At 44.9% G+C, this 19096-nt stretch overlaps 1 protein-coding gene across 3 annotated transcripts in view; it reads right to left on the reverse strand.

Moving 5' to 3' along the window:
- Positions 1–1686: 1686 nt before the first annotated feature.
- Positions 1687–19096, reverse strand: part of ELP1 (elongator acetyltransferase complex subunit 1) — a 251155-nt gene continuing 233745 nt past the window's right edge. For all 3 annotated transcript variants that reach the window (XM_075526293.1, XM_075526292.1, XM_075526291.1), the window contains 21 exons: positions 18942–18995; positions 18738–18843; positions 17941–18056; positions 17123–17196; positions 16408–16486; positions 16062–16141; positions 15041–15181; positions 13838–13923; positions 13114–13262; positions 12174–12297; positions 11610–11707; positions 10190–10391; positions 8725–8786; positions 8160–8222; positions 7981–8041; positions 7056–7169; positions 6253–6364; positions 4963–5090; positions 4400–4554; positions 3290–3368; positions 1687–2318 (listed from right to left, as the gene is read on the reverse strand). In XM_075526293.1, coding sequence (XP_075382408.1) covers positions 2251–2318; positions 3290–3368; positions 4400–4554; positions 4963–5090; positions 6253–6364; positions 7056–7169; positions 7981–8041; positions 8160–8222; positions 8725–8786; positions 10190–10391; positions 11610–11707; positions 12174–12297; positions 13114–13262; positions 13838–13923; positions 15041–15181; positions 16062–16141; positions 16408–16486; positions 17123–17196; positions 17941–18056; positions 18738–18843; positions 18942–18995 — 2151 coding nt within the window. In that variant the 3' untranslated portion in view covers positions 1687–2250. The remainder of the gene's footprint in view (positions 2319–3289; positions 3369–4399; positions 4555–4962; positions 5091–6252; positions 6365–7055; positions 7170–7980; positions 8042–8159; positions 8223–8724; positions 8787–10189; positions 10392–11609; positions 11708–12173; positions 12298–13113; positions 13263–13837; positions 13924–15040; positions 15182–16061; positions 16142–16407; positions 16487–17122; positions 17197–17940; positions 18057–18737; positions 18844–18941; positions 18996–19096) is intronic.

Genomic DNA, 19096 nt, shown 5'->3' on the forward strand with positions numbered 1-19096 from the left:
CTGCATCTGTGTGTAACAGCCCCCACACAACTCAGAACAGCAAATTCAGTGTGTCTGTAAAGACAGGAGCTAAGGCAGAATATATTTCAAGATGACACACATCACTAAGAAAGCAAAAGAGCATCCCAATAGGAATCAAGGGAAAGCAGAATCCTGGCTGCTGCTGAAAAGAAGCCAAGGTTCAGCAACTGCAGAAGTAGGGAGCAGCAGGCAGGACATCCCCCCTGGAGGCTCAGGGACACCAGGTGCTGCTTCCAGCTCTACTGCTCCTTAGTCAAAGTTCACTCAGGAGGGAGAGGGGTAGGGGAAGACAATGGAGTTCAGTGGTGAATTACCATACGAATGATTTAGAAGACTGGTGTTCCACCTGGATGGCAGACTTAAAGTGATTTTGCCTTGACAGGAGAACAGGAAAACATGTCTAAGACCAGAGGGTTTTCAGCTTTGACCATCACCATGATGGAAAAGCAGAAGAACCCATATACATACATTAAAGGAACTGCTGTGTTTAGGCACAAGCATGAATCCTCAGTAAGCCAGCAGTAGTTTTACCTTTTCTTGGGTTCTTTAAAGAGGAAATCTCTTTCTAGACAATAGATTAGGCTGCAGCAAGACCTCAGCATTTCCTGGCATCAGATTTAGGAATGTCAGGAATTAGCGGTGGTAGTGTCGCATTTCAGTTGCAGGGCCAGAGCCCTCCATACCCTGGAGAGGACCACAGACTCCCTCATCATCCCTTTCTCTAGCTCTGAAAGACGGCTTCTGTATTTCATCTTGGGCTATGTTCTGCTACCATTTTGAAGACCCAGATCCAGTAAAACACTCCTACCCTGTGCAGCCTTTCATGTGTTTTGCCATCTCAAGGCTTTACTCTTGGACAATCTCTTTCCAGTGTAGTCACAGTACTTGACAAGAGGCTTAAGCCATCCCCACACCACCCAGAATAGGCCACATAACTCAGAACAGCTGGAAATAAGACCACTCCAATGCTTCATGCAACACTGACAAAGCATTGTTTTACCACTCCACTTCAACAACCCCAAGCCAGCACAGCACATACAGTGCAAGCCCACATGGCCATCCCAGTATGAGGGAGTCCTCGCATCACAAAACCAATGATCTGCAGCACTAGACCCATGCTAATGCCGTGCAGTAAAAACACAGCTCATTGCTGTGTCATTAGATACCTCCAACAGACAGGAAGTGCCTTGTTCGTGCTGGCATTTTTCCACAGCACCTAACTGAAATGGCTCGCATTGAACACAGCAGCTGCCAGGCCAAAATTAACTGAGGGAGAGGGGGGCTGCTACTGCTGACAGGGCTTCCAGCCTCTCCTCCAGAGCTTGTCTCCTTCCTCTGCTCCCAGGACTGCTGCTGTTACTTCTTGAGTCAGATCACAGGAGTATTCTGGGGTAAAACCCAATTCTCACGTGTCAGGTTAGATCAGTTTCCAGCTGAAACAGTTATGCAATAGTGCATAGCATGATCACGGTACAGCTGCTGATCTGTCAGTGCCATACAGCAGCATTAGCTGATCATCTTTAAACTCAGATAATTAGGGTAGTATTACCCAGCAGTGTGTGACACTGACAGTCCCACCCTAACCCTCCCCCCCGGCTTTTATTCATATTTTCCTCTACCCAAGATCTCCCTGGTGCAAATGGGCACACTCACAACAGTAACGGCTGTTGGTTCTGCACGGTTTGCTCTGATGTAACAAAGCAGTTTTGATGAAAATCTGGTATTACCGACATCCAGCTTCAACAGAGAAAACACAACTCATTTGTTTAGCAACTACAACAATTTGCTATTGGTACAGACTTACTGGCGAGATCTCTAAACCAGGCTGAAGAGCTTAAAATGTGACCAGTCATCATGGCAGGCACCATGCACCGGAGGGAGTGATGGCAGAGAAAATAGCCCATCCAACACTGGTGGGGTTGCTCCATCCAGAAAGGAGGGAACAGTGCTGGGAGATGTTGGATTCAACTAGCAGCGTTCAGACCTGCACACCCTGTTACTCCCCAGCCTCACAAACCACCTCTGCAGTGGGCCATGAGTGGCTGTCCCCATCAGCGTGATGCCACACAGGTCACAGTCACAGTTGCATCAGCTGGAGAGACCCTTCAATCGCACAGCACTAAGAACAGTGTATCAGAAACGCCAGGACAACAATGGTTTCTGTAAAGATGTAATGAAATTATATGAAAAGTTACAGTTCAGAGTCCACTGGGATTCCCTGGCTTTTAGTTATTGGAGAAGATGCAGTTTCCACTGTAGATTTTTATTGAGTTTTGGTGGAATAAGTAATTCTGGATCTGAAAGGCAAACAGGACAAATGTCAGAATAGAGGGTTAACAGCAATATGGTTTCTTCGGGAGCTGTCAACTACTTAGTTTACTTTTCTTTACATCAAAGGACCCTAAGAAGTCTCTGACACATAGCATTTCCCTTTAGTGACTGATCACCAGCCTGCACAGCAGAGTGCCCCCAGCAGAACTGCTTACAGAAATAAATCCCTGGGGCAAATCAAGTCCCCTCACCATTAAGTGTTATCATTCAGCATGAGGAGGCAACAATCAATAGCAGAAAGCAGAACTCTGTTCATTCACCAGTAACTGGGACATCATACACAACAGTCAGCTGGCTCTGTTAAGTGTGAATAAGAGGCACAAGGTTTCCCCTGGAGCCAGCCCTGGCAAGTGGCAATAGGCAGGTTGCATCTAGAAGTTTATTAGAGGATTTCTCCAGGCAATTCCAGGACTAGTAGGGAAGGAGACTGTAGGACTAGTGGGGAATAGGGATGACAAAGGGGAGATGGAACCAGTCCTTGCTAGGTTTCTCAGCCCTAAGTTTGTATTAGCTGCAAGGACTTCAAGATGGCAAAGCATCATGACAGACTGTAGCATGGCCTGGTCAAGAGCCTGGCCTGGCTGCCAAAGCCAGACAGAAAAATTCAGCGGGTAAGTTACAAGCAGAATTATCTAACACATTCCCTAAGAAATCAGACTTGCTATTGCCTCCCAACAGACAGACACTACACACACAGGAAGCCAGGAGCACAATTCAGACAGTAGTTTTAGCAAAGGATTTCAGAGCAAATAAAACCTTATTAAGAAGGCTGCTCACTTGCTGCAAGGCGGGAGGGTACACCATAAAGAAAAGCAAGAAAATCCTACAACTAAATAAATGCTACAACTGTTGACGGGTAGCAATGCTTGGAGAGCCTCAAAGCCCACTGACCTCACTGATATTTCACACCCACACCTAACTCAGAGCCTTAACTAACCTTGTACAACAGGAGTCATCATCCTCTTCTGCTGATAGGCAGCCATAATGCTGTTTGCAGTTGAATTGGGTCCCAGGACCTGTATGAAGAAGCAATACCCTCGTTCCAATCTGCACAAAGCAAGGCTAAGAGCAGGGATACCTACAAAGAAAACTCTGCTGTTAGTGTCCAAAAGCAGAAGCAGCTTCCTGCAGGAGACCTCACAGTACAAAGTGACCAGGAATATGTGATCAAAGCCCAGTAATGTCTCAGAAAAGTTAAGAGAGAGGCAGAAAGAGAGAACTGCTTTTGGACGGCTTCTCAGGACACAGAACCCTTATCCCAGCACTTACTTCTTCACAGCACTGTAAGTGTCATGACTTGGCAGGACTACTTTCATTAAAGTGCCAGCAATATTTAAAGTTCATTTGAGAGTCTCAGCTCTCTGTCACATAGAACAGTTTTAATCTGTCCTTAGAGTCTTGCTAATCAGTAGTTAGGGAGAAGATACTGGGCAATATCTTGTGTTCACCATGAATGCTCAGAAACTACTTATTAGAAATAAAGACTTTTACTTTGGAAGGGAACTAAGTGCAGTCCTTGTGATCTCCTTATTCTGCATTAAGCTGAAGCTTAGAAGCCTGACATAACCCTTGTTTTTGCAATGTACTACTTATGATATGCTGGTTCAGACCAAATTGACCAGACTGGTAGCTTTTCACTTCACAACACCAGGTTGGACAACCCCTACTCCAGTACGTAAGCTATGCTAACACTTCAACCATTAGGCCTAAAAAAGAAAACAGTGTTCCTATGTTCTATAAATTGCTTAAGATAGAGCTTACGAAAAGAAGTCACCACTAGGACAAGGTAACACAAGCCTTATGAGACCTCATCATGTCCAACGTGGCATTCAGTGCATGGGACACAGCAGGCTATACCTGCTGCACACATCTAGAGTGTACTGACTTGGCAGGTACTGCCCAGAACATCTATTTGACCTCTACAGAAGAAAAAGCAGATCTGGAGAGCCAGGGAATGATTCTGGACTCCTTGCTGGAGAATGCAAAATATTGCTAAATACTTGGTATTGTATAGCAGGCATGATGGGTATTGCGGATGAGCACAGACCGGGTTGACAGAGCTCTGCTGCAGGTCTGGAGTCCAGATTTCTGGGATTGAGGTCTCCATCAACTGCAAAACCTCTTCCAGGACTTGCTGCAGTGCCCCAGCTTGCTCATCATAACCAAACAGCACAAGCTGCTTCAGAAGCATGTGTGCGTCTCCTGCAGGAGGAAACAGAAGCACAAGCAATAGCAATTAATACAGGTATGCTAAATAAACAGATGTATTTCTCTGGTATCAGGGCACAGGAAGGGGAGCAGCAAATCAGAACTGGCTCTGTTCCTACCCAGCCCCTACAGTGCCCGAGTACAAATGTGAGACAAATCTGTCACGGCACTGACAAGGCCTCACTTCTCTGCTCCTGAACTTCAAATGTGGAGAGCTTGCACTATTACATGTTCTTCCAGGCCTAGAGGTGGACGAACTAAATCAAGGTCCAACACAGATGGTCTTATGGACCAGGCAGCTTCTCTCCCCAGCATACCCATTAAGAACAAGAGGGGGGACGCTTGCACTCCTCAGCTGTCCTCACAAGCTGTGGAGTGGATTAAGATCATAAAGTGTCCTACCCTTCACAGTCTCAACAGCACGAACATTTTCTCCCAGGACCTCCAGAAGGGCCATATCTTCAAAAGGACTCCCCTCCTTCAAGCTGTATCTCTTGCGCTCAGCCTTGCGCCGGTTCTTTGAGGATCGGCTGAAAAGGAGGATGCTTATTATAGCATGCACAACAGGATTAGCTGTAACACGGTAAGTCTGAAGGAACATCAACAGTGTGCATGAAACTTGTTACTCAAGTCCTTACTCTCTCCAGTGAGAGGGGACTGCATGTAAGCTTATGTATCTTTGTGTCAATGTTTTCAATACTACTCAACCAGTATCCTTTGTGGTCTGAAACACAAGTCAGTAGTTGGGCTGTTTCTCTACTACAAAAAGGACTGATCTGTGTTCCAGCAAGGTTAAAGCATTGCTCTAAGCACAAAGTAGGGTAAATTGTTTGGCAGTAGGCACTGTCAGCCAAAGGTGAGCTCCACTTAAAACAATTTGGTGCCAGGGGCTGTGCTTCCCTGTACACATTTTCATTTCTGCTGTCTCCACAAGCTGTGCACTAATACAGCTCAGCTGTTGCCCATTATCACAGGAAAGCAACTTCTAATCATAGGCCAGAAATAGTTGCATGATGTCCCCAAATGATCAGCACACTCTGACACAGGTATGCTGAATACTAATGTTGCATTCTCTTCTTCTTTTCATCTGGGCCACAGAAAGTGCCCTAAAAAGTCCACACTTTTCCCACAACTGCATTTTTCCACATTTCAGCTAGGGAATTCAGAAGCAGTCCCACAGACTACACCGGCCTCCAAGACACCCCACCCCACGCTGCAGCTCACATTCTTAACAGCACTCAAAAGCAACACAGGCGCCCACTGTGGGAAGACACCGGTATGAGATTTAGTAGCAACCCCCACCCATCAAGTGCAAAACCTAGGACAAAGAGCACAAGCCATGCGCACAGGCTGTTACTGTTCATGTTTGAGGAGCTCTGCCCACATTCTGTGTCAAGCTTCCTACAGCCAGCTAGTCTGGCAACATGCCCAACACCCACAGAGCCAGCTCTTGCCCTGAGTCTGTGTTCACAGCTCCTCTGCTGGGCACTCAGTTCCTGTTGCACTAGTAGCTTCTGGCATTTTCTGCTCTCTGCCTCCCAATAAGAGTTAAAATAACCACGAAATGCCTGTAATTAAAGCAGCTTTAAGGCACGCACAGCTGCAAGGAGGAGCTTGCCAAGCATGAGCAAGCTGCCCTCCCAAATGCTGATGCCAGGGCAGCCACTACCTAATTTGGAGGCAGATACCTACGCTGATATTCTTGAATTGCTGTGTGAATATTTGCTGTTCATGTCGCTGGCTGTCACAACGCTGCTGGTTTCAGAGAAAAGATCCAATTCTGGGCAATTCGGCATTTCATAATCTGCAAAACATGTTAACAACTGTCACAGTATGGAAAAAGGTCACAGTTATTCCAAGCTTTCTCTCTGGGTAATCTGTGTAGCTTGTTGGAGAAGCAGCTCGAACAGATTCATTTTACTTGCTGGCATTTCAGAGCCTTACAGCTCTCAACCCCACTCAGCCAGCACACGAGAAGAAACAGCACCTGTGAGAAGAATACTGCTCCTCTGCCCTGGTGGGGACTGTGATATTAACCAGCACAGAGGGATGACAATCTCAGCGCAGCAAATCTGGACCAGGACAAAGCATTCTGCTTTCAGAAACCTTCCCTGAGCCTGTGTGAGCTGGCAGGTGAATACGCCTAGTACGTGCTCAGCACAAAGGACATGCTGAGCACTGTCTGACCCAGCCAAGCTAGCACTGTGGAGATAACGCTATGTCATTTTGAAGAGCTTTCAGGTGCATTTTTATGCCATGAAAGCTGTGACACAGACAGCACTGAAAATAAAGCTGTCTTTACAGAATGAGCAAGGTCAAACAATCACAGTCCCAGTATGGTGTGAGGAGGGGGTGAGAAGAATGCTGTTCTACTGCTGTAGATACCACTGGAGCTAGAAGAGAGCACAGCTCCACCAGGACAAATGGAAACCACAAAGAAAGAGATGATCACAGTTACTTATGCAGGAGAAAGTCATGTGCATTTCAATACCAACCCTGCAGGCTCTCACAAGCCTTCTCCTTCAGCTCTCGGACCACTTGCAAGCGGCTCTTATGGCGAAGAAATGCTGTTTTCTGAGAATCTAGGAAGATCAGCTGACTTTTCTGAGCTGCTCAGTAAGAAAATCAGAACATGAATGTTTGTGCAAGAGGACCAGAAAAGCATTTTTTACACAAGAAGTCTGAAGGACCACAGTCCTTCAACAAGCTCAGAAGTCAGGTGCAAAGCACACAAAAGGACTCAAGTGGAAGGAAATTCAAAGCTCGTAAGACAGGAGGCCCACCAAACAAAATGCACCTGGATGTGGAGTGAATTAACCTGCCAGACAAGCATTTTGTAGAATAAGAGCCTGCTTCTGATACAGGAAGAGCAGAAAGCTCTGTGGCCAAATCTCTTTACATTAATTAGGTTCAATTTAAAGAAAAAAATCCCTCAACTCATAAAGCCTACTGCCCACAGCATGAAAAGGAAAAACAACCAATAGTAACCAACCATCCTTCCTGGATGGAAGGGAGAATACAGCTATCAAATCATATTTTTCAAAATCTACTCATAAAAGCTTATAGGACAGCCAGCCATCTTCTTTGTCCACAGCTCTGCTGCCACATATGCTCTGGAACAAGGGCTGCCCTGCTTGTTCATGGACATGCAGACACAGAACCCTTTGTGGTTTGTGACTGTGAGGTCTGAAAGCTCAAAGTGAGCTTGACTAAGCTAAAAAGAGCCCATGACACTGCAGAGCTTCAAGCTGCATTCAGTAGAGCCAAATGCAGCTAACTGGGCAGCATCAATTAGGCAGAATCAAAGCAACCTTCCATACAGCTTCCAGTACTGGAGTGCTGTGACTTCCCACAGATTCAGTAAAGACCTTCTTCAGCCTCTACAGCACAGAGAAGTCTCAGATTCTTGCACAGATTCACCTTCCAGAATAGCAGGTCTGAAGTTGGTCTCCAAGATATCCAGTCTACCATACTTGTGAATCTGGATAAGGGAAAGGAAACAAGGTATCATTTAAGGATCTAACCCAGATCCCATCCCTCTGTTCTTGCACTCTAAAGAACTATTTCCACTATGGTTCTTGTGCCCTGAAATGTCTTACCAGTCTTAAAGCCTCTTCCCAGAGAGCCCCTTCTAAGAGCAAGAGAATAGCCTCTTCATAGTCCTAGAAGGAAAGAGCAATCATATACTGCTACTGATGCTAGTAATACACATTCAGGTAGCAGCTATTCAGATGCACTTTTCTACAGAGCAGTATCACAGTCAGGACAGGAAAACACTACTATGTCAGGTACTTTGAAGTGCTGACATAAAAAAAATCCCCAAAACAAACTATGTTACTTTTCCCATGCTCAGGGGAAATCCCTCTGGAACTCTGTCTTCCTTACTCCAGCCCTCATGCGTCAGCTCTCCAAGACAAAAGCTTTTCATACCAAAGCAGAGGCACCTTCATGAGTGGAAAAACTCAGGGACACAGCATTCATTCCCACCCTGCTCACTGCATCACCTGGACCTGCTCTGCCCTCCTCAAGAGAGCCCATGGCACAGACTGTTTTGCTGTCAGCACGCATGGAGTCACATGTGGCCCAGGAGAACAGAGAAAACAGATGGCATATCTCTCTGCAGAGGATATTACTGGGGCACAGACAGGAGGATGATTACATTACCTGAGTGTACTGCTCCAGGAGTATGGCTGCCTCTGCATGCTTTCTCTGTTCAACTAGTTTTCCTGCAAGAAAAGGTGGAGTTCAGCTTTTCAGAAGCAGCTGGATTTTATGCCACAAAACTATGAAGCAGAGGAAAATCCCACTCATTGAGGCACTTTCTACCTGCTCACACACTTAATCTGCCCTGTAAAAAGCAGGGCTGCCTGATGCCAAGAATTCATTAACTTGCAACATCATCAGCCAGTTGCTTGTGAAATTGCTGGTGCACCTCCCTCAAGGCCAGCTGGAGAATGTTTTCCCCCCAGTCTGAGACAGAAATAGTGAAGAGTCTCTTAAGTGGAGGGAGCCAGGATGTAAAAAGGAAATCTCTCTTGAAAGCTTCAGTGTATTGCAGCCTTGCTATCTGCAGGGAGCACTTTGCTGCCTGCTCTTTGTGGTATGGACAGCAACCATCAAGCTTGTGGGATTCAGGGCTTCTAGTCCCCTAAAAGTCAGAACCAGCTCTGGCACTGGTTAGTATGCTAGGATGCAATGTAAGAGAGCAAGTGATACACCACACCAGAAAAAAAAAAGAAATTACCCAAGCAAAGCAATCTCATCCAAGACAGCTCGTGCCTGCTCATTTTGCTAAATTACAGTTGTGATTTAAGAGAGGCACCAGAAAAAGTATTAAAGGCAAGACATGAAGGATCCAAATCGCATTAAGTGACAGAAGAAGAAAATACTGGAATATCTGACCCTGGAAGACTACACTCCCAGGAGCCATATTCCCACTGTGTAAGTGGGCCCTTCATAAACTCTGCCTCTGAGTAAGGCAGAAGTCAGGATGATGCTCCACTTCTCTTACTGAAATATATGCCAGGTCCACAACACATCTCACACATGCAGTCCGCTATGTCCTAGTGAGCACAAATTCTGAGACCAGCTACCTTTTTCTCCTGCAGTAGGACGGCACATAGCTTTACATGTACCAGTTGGTCCTAGCTGCTAGTGGGCTTTAAGGGGAACATGACGATGCAGCTCTGAATTATCCACTAGCCTTTAAGGTCTGTGACTAGGCACAGTACTGATATCAGTGATGTCCAGAGGCCTCATTCATGTCAGACACTTCAAAGAGTCTCCATTCCCTGAGGTTAACCAAGGATGCAATTTGGAATAGCAGTTCATCAATCTGTTGCAAGGAAAAAGCACAAGAAGCAGGCAGCATGGGGCAGCCAAGGCCATAGCTAGCTTGGCAACTCCTGGGTGCCTACCAGCTCGGCTCCAACATCTTTTGGTTCCTTTGAGAACCAAAGGTGATATGCAATCACACAAACCCTTGGGAAACAAGGGATCTTTGTTCTCTCTTTAAGAAAAATGCTGCTGAAGACTGAAGTTTTCACTAAATTTTAGGAAAAAATCAAAATGAACCAAAAATAACAGCAGTCAGTTTTGCTCTGCATAACTCTATCTCCTCAAGGCCTACCTGCCATGCTCCGTGACAGGCTGGACAGCTTATCCTTTGTGTAGCCAAGCCGTGACGCCATGCACAGGGCTTGCTGCCAGCTGCCACTGTTCTGAAAAGCATCAAGTGCTTTTGCAAAGATGCCAGCACGAGCAAATATCAATGCAGCCTGTTCATATAGCTGCTTCTGAATCAAGTACTCCCCATACGCATCGCTGATATCCTGCAAGAAAGGGACAAAAGAGAAATAAGAAATCAGCTGTAGAGTCACTAGCAGTCCTCCATTAGTAAAAATTAAGTGCCCATCAACAAAAGCCTATTTCCCCCTCCCCCAAGGAACCTCCAGACACAATATTCCTACCCCATTTTGAACTTCATATCAAGCCAAGGGCTGATGATTAGCACATGGAGACATTTCACAGAGCTAAAGCAAGAGACATGGGGAGGCACGTAACTCTCCAAGCCAGAGGCTGGGTGAGCTACATACTATAGGGAATCAGCCCCTTCTTCCCCACTCACATGAGTGGCTTTTGTTACAATGTCTCCCTGAACCAACTTGTACTCCAGGAGTCAAACACTGGCACAAGGGAGGATGTGTAACTCTACAGGCACAGGCTGCGGTGAATCAGTATCCTGAGCTTCACTATGCTATTCAAAGCTCACGATCTCCATCAAGAAGGGGTTGGTGGATTTGACTGGAAGAATACTGAAGGACTAAAGAAAGACTCTCAATGAGCCAGAGTCAGGAACAGACCTCCCTCATGAGGAAAGAGTCCTTCCTGCTTTCACCGTGTTGCAAACAGACTGAGTTTCTGTATTTCCCCTCTTACTTCTTCATCTACTTCTTTTACAAAGGCTTGTGTGTTGTGTATTTACAATATCTAAATTAAACTATATTAAATGCATTCATTTACATTTTACCACAGCCTTGGGCAAGCTAAAGTTCTTCAGTAATACTGAAACCAACAAGGGACACTACATGCTAGGAAACAGCACATCTGCAAGTGCCCCAGGCTCTCTAGCACTCTTCAGAACAGTTTAAGGATAACAAAGTGTCCCCACACAACCTGCAAGACAGAAAGCTGGTATCACAAAGGTCAAATCAGGAAGAAAAGTCTTCCTCCAGTAATTGGAGTTCTTCAGCACACCACACGATAGTGCAGCAGAAACTGGACTCCCACGTGCTCTCCTGGTCACGGGATCAATGAAATTAACAGCCACTCCTTTGATGACCAGACCTGGCAGGGTCAGTGCCAAGTGTCATTCCAGCTATTATGTCAGAGGAGGGTCTCAGACAACAGAGGAATAGGAATGACATGCAAAACTTGAACGCAAGCAGCTGCTGTCTCATTCCTGCCCTCACTCAAGGTGCCAAGGACATGCAAACACAAACGTGAGAGAATAAAAAGCTTGCACGCTGCAGTGCCACGTGCTTACACACCTTGTACTCCTGAGTGCTAGAAGGGTACAGCTTCAAGGCTTCACAATACTGATTCTGATCCTTCACCAAGTTCAGAAATTCAGAGAAGTGTTCAGGACCTGCAGAAATAATTTATTTTTTGTAGCAATAAAAGAGAAAGCACATGGCTCTCATGGCTCCCAGCCAGTCTGGGTTCATTGCATTAAGAAGCAACTAGAGGTGCTTGGGTGGAAGAGCACAGAAGCACCTATTCCACTCCTGTAAAATCAAGGTGTTAACTTCCTTGAGGTTTCCTCCACTTTTGCCAGCAATATTAACTGGGGACAAGTCACCTACAACTGAAACAAAACAAGAGCTATGCTTCATGATCACAGAGCAGTAAACATTCTCACTCCTTTCTCCCTGTGCCAAGCTACGTACATACAAAAAACATGTAACAGAAGTTAACCATGCACTACCAGGAGAGAAGATGACCTCGTGCAATCCTTCTCTTTCTTCAGCTATTTCCCCGCAAAGGCCCTCCAAAACACAAATGTTCCACTGCAGAATTTCTCCATAGAGACGCTGCATGCGCAGGACACCTACCACATTTGCTGAGGTGCCCAAGAGCTTTTGTGTATCTCTTCAAGTGTCTGTCTATTGTATATCGCTGATAGTTGGTTTCCATTTTCCGGAGGCTATTTAAGAAGGGCAAGTATTCTTTTGGGTCCTGCAAAGAACAATAAAAAGTGCAGTTGAGCTAATCTGGTAAGACCCTTATTTGCCCCCATCTTCACCAACAGACAGTCCCGTATTTGAAATTGTACAATAATACACTAAAAAGGCTTTTTCTTTTTTAACGTAAGCCATCTTAAAGAATCAATTCTGTATACATACTCTTGCCAGGAATGACTAACTTAAATTACCAGGCTCCCACAAGGACTTCAGCAGTATCTAAAGGCTGGTGACATTTAAAACTTAAGGCTATATATCATGTCAAATATTGTTTTTTATTAGCTATTATCACGCATAAATTTGCAGCTGTAAAGCTGATCAATTTCCCCCACACCAAAAGTCATAAAACCTGTTAATATGAATAGGGTGTTTTAATTGAGGGACAGCAGGGTCTGCTCTAACATCAGGAAACTCTGAAGATCCTGATATGCATTTCCATTCAGAGATTTCAAATTAACCCCCCTGGAAGATACACACTATTATCACAGCCACCACCAAATAAGCAAGAATCAAAAGAGTACAGAACTGGGAACATAAGGCACGCAGTCACAACACTTCAGACCACAGTCCCTCCCTTCCCCAGAGCTACTTTGCCGTGCTGCTCTAGAAGAGCCCTATTTCACCTTCAGCACAAGCAAGTTTCCAAAGCTGTGCTCAAGGAGTACTAAGGGATGCAGAAACATGCCACCTTCCCAGCATCATCCCAGGCACACACAGAACTTCTGAGCAACTGCAATCCTGATCTGCAGACTACAAAGAACCTTTGGGAAAGGAGAAGAATAGTTCGTTGGCTGGAACTATAAGCTAAGACCTTTTGAGACTTTTCTGCCACCATGATGACTAAATCAAAGTCATACGTCCCCAAGGAATAATCATACAATTCATTGACATCCACAAGGAAGAGCAGGTACTTCAGTGCTTCTTCTGCACTCACAGCTTTGACATCTGGAGTAATGCTTTCTATAACAAGATAAAGAAGCATACAATCAGTTACACCATCAGCAGTGGAACCCTGCTCTGAGGGTGGGATGCATTATCAAACACATCCTTGATACCAGATAGGGACCATCAAACTAATGGGCCATTCTGTCTTGCAGGAGGGGTTCCTTTGCCTTTCCTGGGCAACTTCAAGGACCAGCCCAAGGCTGGTAACTTGTTAAGTGTGCAATAGTGACAAGTCAGAAGTATCAGCACAGAATAAAAGAAAAGTTTGCCAGTTTGAGATACCAGGGCCCAGAGTAGGAACCTCCTATTCTATGCTGGGAGAACCAGAGTTCTGACTGGAAAGAGAAAACAGATCCAACTCTGGGCTATCTGCTGACATACTTAGATAAAAGGATGAGCTGAGGGCATGTACAGCAGCATATCTTAGCTGATATGTTCCATTAACACACAGCTAGTTTCAAGTACATTTCTGTTTTCTGGCTGACTCCATGAACAGCCACCTTAAAATAATTTTCAGGGTGAACCATGCTAACAATGAAAGCTCCTGCAAACCACCCATTTTCAAAACTTTTGAGTTCCTGATACACCACCTCGAAGATCATGAACCTTCTGAAGAGCAATTTCCAGTTCTGGAGGACTTTTCTTTACATGTGCTGTCAGTATCGATAGGCAGTATCTGAAGAAAACAAAAGTAGTAAATAAAAGTGAGAAGGCAGAAACACTGCTTATTCCTATTTTAGCACAGTTTGTGCAAGTTCTAGTTTACATTTTAGTAAAAAAAAAACCCAACCAAACCCAAAACTACTCAGGTACTTCAATCTTTTTAAAGGAAGGCAGTAAAAATGGGAAGAGAACAGAATATACCAGAAAGGTTTTTCTACTCAGCATGTCTCCCCAAACATGTCGCAAGACTGGAGGTGTATTTTGAGTAGAATGGACTTCCTTACCATGCCAGCTAGCATAATGGAGAAAGAACACCTCTCTCTGAAAGCTCAGATAGCTGGACACAGTTTTCCAAATCAAATTTGGCATGAAAATGGTATTTTTTATAAAAGAAAAGCTTTCTAGGAGGTTATTTCCACTTTCATACATTTCACACATACTGTTTCAAAATAGCTTTCCCAGCTAAGGGGATGCTTTATTTTCCGAAACTGTTTGCTGAAAAGTGTCTAAATTTTCAGGGTTCAACAGCAACCCACCATCTGTTGCTCCTCTATCCACTGTTTCACATATAAGCTGCCAATGGTTTAACACTGCTTCACTAACCACTGTTATTATCCTATTTTCCCACCCTTTATCCTTGTCTGGTGCTGATTCATCCAAGGAGGATGGTTACCAAAAAGGTAATAATTCAGAAATATGCAGCTGAAGATTTACAAAAGTAATTCAGTCTCAAATGGAACTGCTGAGATCTTTCTGAAAGGCCAGCTGCTCCAAAAAGCCAGCATCTCCCTGAGATGACAATCTTGCTCATGTCTCTCTGTCCCCTATGCCACACAGACTGTTTCTAAATTGAGTGTATTTCTTAAACCCTTATAAGCATCCTGTATCTATTACTTTAATTCTTGTAGTAAAAAGTTGTTTTGCTATCTGTGGAATTATTTAATGTTGTGGTCTTCAGGACAGCATCCTCAGCAGATGGAAGGTATGGCTACATAAGTTTTGTGGAACCAGGCTCACCTCAGAGAATCTGAACCAAAACAACTGATGTTAAGGGCAGCTTCACTTTCTGCAAATGACTAACCAGAAATCTCTCTAATGGTTCCTTCACCTACAATAAGAAAAATGCTCACTTTTGAGGGTCAATGTGTTCCATGGCAACTCTCATCACATCACAGATGAGGTTTACTTTTTTCTGATCAGGATGCTGGTGTGGTTGAGCATTACTGCTCCCATTCAGAGATGGGTACATACTCTTTGTGAAATCTTCTTCTCTAAATAAAAACAGATACCATGAATACCAGCACGGTTCATCACATCACCCAGCACAAAGACAGTAACATTAAGAAACACAAATACATGCAGAAAATAACTACTCAACAAAATAGCTCATATGTCATTCAGTACTGACACACAACCTGCCACGCTACCAGAAAGCTCTCCAACATCTTTCATCCATCCCATGTGATTCTCAGTCAAGAGAGCTATTGAAAAAATCTGGTCAGAACAACTACTTTAGTTGCACAAAAAATCAGAAAGCAAAATTTTCAAGATACAGCTGTCTTCTACTAAATCCACTATGGAGATGCTGAGCACAAAGCACTTCTGAAAATTAAGCCATTTGCTTTTATTTATAGACAAAGATTTAAGGTCAGGTCAAAACTGAAAATAAAACAGAACACCTAAGCTCCAGCTCCTAAACAATTATTTACTTCAGCAAGCTTGAGAAGTCCTGAAGCTACCAATGCCCTAAAGCCTCTTGTCACTCAACCTTTGAGAAAGAAGTCGGGGACCTGATTTGGGAATCTGAGTGAGTATCTTGGCCTCAGCCTTCAGATAAGCAGTGCTGTCTTGCTCCTCTTTATGAAGGAACAAAACTTTCTCTGTTCACATTTACCCCTGTACAGCAAACTAGAAGACAAGTCAAAGCAGTCAGATGATGTACTAATCCCTTGCTGGAAAAATCTAATGTCTGCTTGCAAGCTGGAATTCCCAACTGACCGTCCCTGAAAATATTGAGTTTACTTGAGTCTTTATGACCAGATGCCAGATTTCTGACTCCTTGCACCCACACTGAAGAGCTGCCAATATTTTGACAAAATAATGTACCAACACTGACTACATGCATGTTTCCATTTGCAGAACTATACTCACTTCAGTTCTGTGAAAAACAAGTTGATATAGTTCACAGAATCTATTTGCCTGATAAAGGTTTCTGCGTTTTCCAGAAATACCTGAAATGAACAAGAGTATTACTACTGTTATTCTGAACAAGTACATTAAGTACAACAACAAATTGAAAGACCTTCTCTGAATGTACAAGACGAAGGAAATGCTAAATCCAACCTGCCTGCATGAGGATGCAGCAGTGCAGAACAGCCACCTCTGCTGAAAGCAGAACTGACAGCACCACCTACTCTTTTGAGCCCACTGTTCAATGTCAATGGGTTCCAGGCTAGATGAATGTGGAAAACAACACAACAGAACTGGGCATACTTGCCTTGGGATTGTGGTCATAGAGAAGATTGAGGTTGATTCGCAGCTTCCTCATACACTGAAATGCTTCCCTGAACATAAGCCTGGAGGAATGAGTCAAGTGGGATAGTTTACATAGTGGATAGGTGCAATGTCTGCAAATAAAGGCAACTGACTAGAGGTAAGCACAGACTCCCTGGGACGGAATAGCCTAGGCAGTAAGTTGTATAGATTGCCTTCCAGAAAAAATGTGCAAGGTCAATCCTGTTCATTGCCAGCCTCTGCAGTGGGACAAACCAGCACGCCAGGCTGAGGAAGCAATACAGGCCTTGCATAATTTTTTTCCTCTCTTAAAACACAGAACTATATTTTAATCTAATGGACCAACTTCTGTTTCAGAAAACTTCAATGTAAATCAATTAAACAAATAAAATATGAAAAACAGCAAGCTTCATCATGCAGTGATTGAGATGTCTGCAGCATGGAGCAGACAAAGATTTCTCCCACCTACACAGTCTCAGCACACATATAAGCCCTACAGTGGTGAAGTGAGAGGCACCTGGGACTGCTGAAAGCTGGACTTCTAGCTGGTAGCCCCAGAAACAGTTTAATTCCCACTAATGAAGTCAACTCCTTTGAGGTTAGCCTCCCTCCCTTCTCCAGCACAACAAAACCAGGCCAGCCAGCCTCTACAGCTCAGACTGGGGGATAGAAGACCAGAATACACCAGTGCCATTTACCTGTCTAGCCACTTCTGAATCTGGGCAAGAACCAGAGCTCGGTGGTGAACAGTCTCCAGATTTCCTCTTGGCATCTGTAACACAAGATCCACACAATTATTTAGTTGTAGTTACTCTGCCTACACAGTGAGGCAAAGTGAGGACTGGCCAATTTTCTAGGCCTGTCTGCTACTTCATTGTGTATGGGCCTGTTTGTTCACTTCAAAGGACATGCAGTTTCAATGACTGTGGAAAACTATCTGAAAATTCTCTCAGGTCAGAAACATTCCTTCCTCAGGAGGCTGGACTCCACTCAACCAGGCAAGACCCAGACCAGAGCAACCTGATCAAGCTTTCAGGTTAGCCCTGCTTTGAGGACGATGTTGGGCTACATGCCTCCAGAGGTGCCTTTCAAACTACATCCTTCTCCATTCTGTGAACCTCTCCTGGTTCTGAAGAGTGATCTCAGCACTTCAGACAAACTTATTGCCAAGGCTAATGGAGGGCGGCTAGCAAATACAGCAAGTACTAAGAGATGAGTCTGAGAGGCACCGTGAGAGGCCACAATATGTACCACTACACCACCTCCGCCATTAGGAATTTGAATAGCCCTTCCCAGCTCTGTACATACGCAGCTGAACCTAACTCCCACAGGCATGTTCAAAGTCCCTCTGCATCCATCCAGGCAGCTGGAGATTTGTGAGGTGCTGTGCTGCAGCAGTCCAGGGCAGCAGTTTTGTAGCACTGCACACATTGTTTGCAGGTTGGCCAGCTGCCCACTGAGACAGCCCCCCTAAACCCTGATAGCAGACCTCAGCAGACATGGGAAAAGCACTGACCTGCAGCACAACCTTTGTGTCCTGGGGCACAATGGTGATGATACGCGAACCTCGCTCCACCTTGCGCAGGGTCTCACTGTTGGGTGCAGCGGCACTGCTTAGGCCAGCCTGAAGGGCTGAAGACAGCGTATTTATCAGCACATGTGGCACACCGCAGCACAGTGCCCCAGTCAGGCCTTCCTATGTGGCCCTGCAAGGTCATACTGGACCAACTGAGTCAACAATACACCAGTGATCTTCAACGGTTCCAGATAGGAAGAGGACCTCGTAGTGCTAAGCACTGCTGTACACAAAGTAGAGATGTGTCCTCTATACAACAGGATCACAAAGCTCAACAGACCAGATGAGAGGAGCACTGAAAGATGTAAAGGACCAAAAAGTTGTCATCCTGCCCTTTCCCAGGGTCCTCATACCTCTCATAGCCAGATGCCACCAGAAACTCTTTCTACTGGGATCCCTCCTCCACCACACACCCTCAAATAGCACACAGCCCTTTCTTTTTTTGGGTGTGAAGGGGAGGGAGAGAATGCAAGGCTAAGCTGTTGAAAACAGTGGAGGGACAACAACTACAGGACAAATCCTGCTCCCTGGGAGGCGCATGTGATATACAATGTCAGTTCCCTGTGCCCCTTGCTCTCTGAAAGTCTTTTGAAAGTCTTTTGAGAGCTCTTCCTCCATCTCCTAAGCAGTTGCTCTGAGTGACCCAAATACAACAGGTTTGGATGTGAAAAATGGGGACATCTTGTGGTTCCAAGACCATGAGCTGCCAGCAGCAGGCAGCCAGAGCTGGCATTTACCTTTCACTGTTATGTTCTTCAAGCAGAAGCATTGACAGGTGTGGGAGTTGGTTGTCACCAACAAAAACTCATTGTATGTTGCAAATGAGGTGATGTTGGAAGCGACCTGTAGAAAAATGAAGTTTATCGCTGTATAGAACGGAACAGGAAAGCTGCCTTTGGCAGAGGAAAAGGGCATGCAATGAGGGGCAAAAACTTTGGTACCTCAATATCATTAACAAAAAAACGGCATCGATCTGTGAGGCCCAAGATTACCTCCTGTAAATAAAAAGGATGACAATTATAACCTATCAGTGTCACAACCTCCACTGTTTCACAACACTGACTAGCATTGGATTGAAGTACCTTACAATTAGGAA

The sequence above is a fragment of the Mycteria americana genome, chromosome Z (genome assembly GCF_035582795.1).
Source record: "Mycteria americana isolate JAX WOST 10 ecotype Jacksonville Zoo and Gardens chromosome Z, USCA_MyAme_1.0, whole genome shotgun sequence".
Classification (NCBI taxonomy): Eukaryota; Metazoa; Chordata; class Aves; order Ciconiiformes; family Ciconiidae; genus Mycteria; species Mycteria americana.